Genomic DNA, 6,209 nt, shown 5'->3' with positions numbered 1-6,209 from the left:
GTTTTTAAAGAGCCAAATTATGAAATTAACATAACGAAAGAGCGTATTTTTGAGCCAAATTTGGCTAAGAATGATGTTCCATGCATGGCTCGGGGGGTCTCAAAACTAATTTTTAGAGAGTCAAGTCATGAAAATAACATATCTATGGGTGATTTTCATAAGCCATTAATGGCTAACATGGAAAAACGACCCACTTTTCCAAATAATTATGAAAATTATTTAGCAAAAGTCATGCTTTTAAAACAAACATGGTAAAAAATAATGAACAAGCCACTGTTCATGAATTCAAATTTTTTGACATTTTTCAAAATGTCAAAAAGTATGAATTTTCATGGTCACACTATACCAGGACTTTTGTTGTTCGAAATCCATTTTGGATATGTGGATCACATCAAACGTTGACTTTGATGGAATGGCTAACAAATAATATTTCGTTATTGCAATATATTGAGCCAAAAATGTTGTTATTAGTTGATCTATAAAACCATCACCATTTGGTTTTGTGGTTACCTTCGAAGTATGTCTCAAGACACTTCGAAGTAAATTATTCATTGAAATATCATTTTATAGTCATTAATGGCTAGTTAAAATGCCAAACTAATTTCATAATAGTCCAACTCTTTGGATTTAGTTCGAAGAGATGTCGTGAGCACTTTCGAAGGACGACTTTAATCCTTTAGTAACATATGTGACTTTCGAGGGGTGGTTTTGGTCATCAATAAACACCTTCGAAATGTAACATGGGACAAGAAAGCTTTCGAAATGTGTACCTCCCTTCAAATATATGTAAAATGACAATTAATTAATTATCGAATAATGCCTATTTTTGGTATGATAATTAGTGGCTTTACTGATAACCATTTTTATAGTAATTTGTTACATGAAAATGTAACTAGTATTCTATAAAAGTTGGTTCGAAGAACAACGGTTTTGGTGTCTTCGGAGAATTAATAATTGGTTTAAAGCATAAAATTAATATTTTCATTAATTATGTGTGAACCAAAATATACAAAATTTGAATAACTACAATGTTGGCCAAAAGTTGCTTCGAAAGCCCTTTTGCCATAATTTTGTAAGCTTCGAAGCACTCCATCTTGCATCAACAACAGCTTCGAAGAAAAAATAGTGATAGTTGTGAACCTTCGAAGCTTTGCCGAGTATTTCCAAGGATGTAATTCGTCCTTTGTTGGCATTTTCGACCTTCGAATGATAATTTTAGTCCTCTATACCACCTTCGAAGTTGGTTATTTAGCATGTGTAACAGTTTGCTAAGGTGAATCATTGGCTTTGTCTTGAAAATATGTGGTTATCCTTCGAAACTTTTCTGCAATAAAATCTCTTCAATGCGTATATATATAATTCGCAACATCTAGTCATAATTTCATGCTCATTCGAAGCAGTTTATTGGTGCTATTATATTATTCGAAGCACTTTGTTGCTTAGATTAGTCATGTGCTTGGTTCGGCCCTTCAAATAAACATCATTTTTAAGGGCTGCGAGAGGTAATGTTAGCACCATAAATCTGTAATTTTTATTATTATTTATTATTTATATAATTGCAGGGCATGTGGCATCCTCCTACTCATTTGGAGGTTATGAGAAGTTATGAATGCATGGAGGGTTATGTGGCATTATGGGAACGAAGATGGAAGAGTGGGTAGTTTTAGGTGGTTATTAGGTAGTTATTGCTAGAAGTTTTTTCCTACAAATATTTGTCTATAAATAGTCATTCACGACTACATTGTAAATGATCCAGAATTCAAATCAAAGACAATTGATTTCAATATTTCTTGTCATTTTTCTTATCTTAGGAGTAGTTTAATATATGTTTATACTTCGAAGTATTTATTTTCCGCACTTTTTCTGTTCGAAACATTTTATGCACTTCCTTTTCGAAGCATAAGAGTAGAGGTAAGTAATGATTACTTTGATTGTTCACTCAATCGTCTTTCTCTGTCTCCCTCATTCTTCTTTTAATTTTTCTTTTCTCTACACTTAGCAATTTTGAAGTCCTCTTTGTTGAGGCAAAAGAACCGTCAACGCAATCGCTTGATAATTGGCTTGAATTTAATCTATATAGATTTTTCAATCCTTGCTGGCACGCTCGTATTTATGATATTTTCATTCGTAGAAAAAATAAGCCAACAATATGATATGCTCTCAGCTCCTCTTCTCTCCTCCTCCTCCTTCCTCTTCTTCTTCTTCCTCTTCATCTGCAGGGAGTTTTAAAAAAAAAAATTGCCCAAAACGACGTCGTTTTGGACAATCGGACCACTCGAGCTAAATAAAATTCGAGTTACAAAACGGGACTGACAAATTTAAAGTAGGCTTTAAACAGAGCAATAAATGATAGTTGTTGACATTCCAATGCTCACCACCACTTATTTTGTCATTTAGATTAAGAAAAATGTTATGTATTTTAAATAAATTATTAAATCTCTTATATAAATGTATGAGATCCACACATATGGTTCCTAACATAATTCTTAGAATAAAAGTTAATTTTTTAATTTTTTAAAATTACACATTTTTCTATATTTTTTTATACTTTTTTAAAAATATATAAAAATTAATAAAAATTAAAAAATAAAGTTTTAACTTACTTCTCAACTCTTCAGAATCACAACACATGCTCTGTCTACATATATATATATATATATATATATATATATATATCCTAGTGAGTCACACATGCACTATCGGTTCAATTTAGATAAGGAAGTCTAAAAATAAATAATAAAAAAATTAATATCTTAATATATATATTTTTTAAATAGTAAAAATATTTTTAATAAAACTCAAGATTTGAGTTGTTCACACTTTTAAATAATATTTTTTTATTTTAAAATAAAAAAATTTGTAACCGAAGGAAAAACCACCGCAATATTAAATCATGTGCTCATGTATATATATATATAGCTCTCTCATTTTCTCACTCACCAAACATACAGAAATACTCTTTGTACTCCTCATCTTATGAATCTGGTGATTGATATCTGCTTGGGTCATCTCTGATAACAGGCACTTCATAGTGGAGGTTATAGCAATTTGAGAAATGCTCTAAAAAACCGTCACTTCAAACCTTCTGTATCACTCTCTCTCTAGCAAAATTCAATTTGTGTATAAATTCGAGAGGGGATAATAATGAGTCTTGTGAATCTGAGCTCGACATGGGTTCAATCCCATTCCATCTATGGCCTATCAACTAAATCCAGATCTACACAATCCAAGTTCCTCCATCCTCCGAAGGAAAACCCTATTCCTCTCCTGTTTCAGTGCCCAACTACACGACGACCCATCATCATATCTCATCCTTCTCTCTCCATCTCTGCAATTCTCACCAAGAAAGGGAAAGAAGAAGACAAACAAACCCATGTGGAATCCTTACCCACACCCTTCAATTTCAAGGCCTACATGGTCGAAAGGGCCAATTCGGTGAACCAAGCCATAGAAGCGGCAGTTTCGCTTCGGGACCCACTCAAAATCCACGAGTCCATGCGCTACTCCCTCCTCGCCGGCGGCAAGCGGATCCGCCCTGTCCTCTGCATCGCCGCCTGCGAGCTCGTCGGCGGCCACCAGTCCATGGCGATGCCGGCGGCGTGCGCGGTGGAGATGATCCACACCATGTCTCTCATGCACGACGACCTCCCTTGCATGGACAACGACGATCTCCGCCGCGGAAAACCCACAAACCACAAGGTCTTCGGCGAGGACGTCGCCGTTTTGGCCGGCGATGCTCTTCTCGCATTCGCGTTCGAGCACATCGCAACAGCTACGAAAGATGTGTCTTCTGAGAAAATCGTTCGAGTGATCGGTGAATTGGCGAAATCGATCGGAGCAGAAGGGCTAGTTGCTGGCCAAGTGGTTGATATAAGTTCTGAAGGAATTTCTGATGTTGGGTTAGAACACCTTGAATTCATTCATCGCCACAAGACCGCGGCTTTATTGGAGGGGTCTGTGGTTCTTGGGGCGATTTTGGGAGGTGGGTCTGATGAACAAGTTGAGAAGCTGAGAAAGTTTGCGAGATGTATTGGGTTGTTGTTTCAGGTTGTGGATGACATACTCGATGTTACTAAGTCCTCGCAAGAATTGGGGAAGACTGCCGGGAAAGATTTGGTGGCTGATAAGGTAACTTACCCAAAATTGATTGGTATTGAGAAATCGAGAGAGTTTGCGGAGAAATTGAATGATGAGGCGAAGGAACAGCTTTCTGGGTTCGATCAGGGGAAGGCGGCACCGTTAATTGCTCTGGCGAATTACATTGCTTACCGGGAAAATTAATGTGGTGTCGTTGTTAAATTGTTTGTGTAATTGATCATAGTGGATTTGTGTAGGCATTGCTCATTCTGTGAACTATAATTCTATAACTGAGAATGGTAAAGGAAGTGTGTGAGCTTCAATAGGTATGGGTCAACTTGGTTTTATTGTGCATTAATTTTCATTTTCATTGGATTCCTTAGAGGATGTATTGATCAATGATGAGCCTGCTTGAGCAGTCATGAATTTGGAACCTTTAATTGATATGAACTTGTCTGTAAACTAGAGAAATGTAATCTAGCTGGGAGAAAAGGTTTATTATAGAAGGATGTGGATGTTATGATCAAGACAATTGAGAATGATGTGAGAGCCAGAGCTCATTCTTGGAGGCAAGTTAAAAATAGCCAACTAAATTGGCAAATAATATGCATAAAACTAACAAAAATACTAAAGCTTATGCTAAGATAGTGAACTCTTAAGAGGACTTGGCTATCAGTTATTGTAATGGATTAATGTCCCACAGGTTGTGTTTCAGCTGCTGCAAGCTGTTTCTGTTGCTGTTGCTTTAGTTTCATTCCTGAGAGCTGTCATTAAATATGATGTAGCATGTATGAGCTAGTTTGGATGTTACCTTGTTTCTGTCAGCCATTTCTCTTGATAGGTTTTCTTTTCTTTAGGGGTATGCCCCTTCATGCTGTGTACTATTTTGCAAATCTTTCAATAAATTTTTACTTGCCCAAAGAAAAGAAAAAAAATAACAGGGTGTATGGGGACTTTGCCTCGATTAATAGTCTAGGCATATGTAATCATCTCATACCACATATAGCAGGTAATTAACGAGTCAAAACACTATCCCAACTAATCCTTTCTGTACGTAATCATCTCATCTTACATTGGCTAGTTAAAAAATGGATTATTACAGAATACGACAGTGTCTTCTAAACTATATGCAATATTATTTGAGGGCTTAGAAAATTTCTGTTTTTAAGCTAATTTTTTTGGCTTTTGTTTCATATTGTTTCTTGCAGTTTCTCTTCAATCATCTGGAATCTAATTACGCTCTCTCACATTTGGATTCCATTTGAAGTCTGACTCTATTTTCGTTCTCCCTTCAAAGAACTTTAGAGTGATCTACAGATTTAGTCGAATTAGGGGTTTAGATTGTTGTGTGAATTGTATTATCTCACCATTACAATCAATCGGAATGAGATCATGCTGGGTTCTGTCAAAACTTTTAATAAACACATTGAAAGTCTTGAAACAAGCCTTCCTCGTGTAACATGATGATTCATCACTCGTCATATGGTATTCATATACTCCACCATAGCATTCTAATCAAACTGGGTCATTTCTTCTGTTGGAAATTGTGTGGGTGATTTTCTGACTACACTGCCCGCTTAGTAACCAGCTGGAAAGCACTGGCAGAATAGATGGCACCTGACTGACCTGTAACAGAAATATAAGAATCCCGCGGTGATTTCGACCACCCGGGGCACTCCGACGATCAAGTCAGTATATCTCTCAAAGATAAATTAAGTACTAAACTTACAAGCTTGACTATCAAAAGCATACCTTAGACCCATGGGGGTGCATCTCTTTTATAGTCAATACAATCCTAGTCCCAATAGGAGCCTGGCCCTAATGGACTTAGGATTACTGCTAATCTGGGACTCCCAGTGGGATTAGGATAAACTCTCTAAGAGTCTTATTTTTACCCAAACTAAAGTCTTCTCCCAATCTAGGACTCTTGTCCATATCCAAGTTGAGTTCCCTCTTCATTCTAGGACTCTTGTCCATTATCCGCTTATCTCGGTTTCCGATATCTTCGGAGGCAACCTCGGCCTAGCCGAGATGACCTCGGCACAACGACCAAGACACGTGGCACCTCGGCTGACACGTCGGCGTCACCTTGCCACGTGTTGGTACTCAGAAAATATATCCCCACAACTGCC

The 6,209-nt window shown here is 36.9% G+C and overlaps 1 protein-coding gene across 1 annotated transcript; it reads left to right on the top strand.

The window, feature by feature from the left end:
• The first annotated feature begins 2,881 nt into the window (after positions 1 to 2,881).
• LOC114281224 (geranylgeranyl pyrophosphate synthase, chloroplastic) lies at positions 2,882 to 4,604 on the top strand. The gene has a single exon (XM_028223664.2). It carries the CDS (start codon positions 3,145 to 3,147, stop codon positions 4,279 to 4,281), a length of 1,137 nt encoding a protein of 378 aa, XP_028079465.2. The 5' UTR covers positions 2,882 to 3,144; the 3' UTR covers positions 4,282 to 4,604.
• Positions 4,605 to 6,209: the final 1,605 nt, after the last annotated feature.

Source organism: Camellia sinensis, chromosome 1, assembly GCF_055761805.1.
Source record: "Camellia sinensis isolate YWXY chromosome 1, ASM5576180v1, whole genome shotgun sequence".
NCBI lineage: Eukaryota > Viridiplantae > Streptophyta > Magnoliopsida > Ericales > Theaceae > Camellia > Camellia sinensis.
The sequence above is the reverse complement of the archived record's forward strand: the minus strand, read 5'-3'. Positions and strand labels throughout refer to the sequence as shown.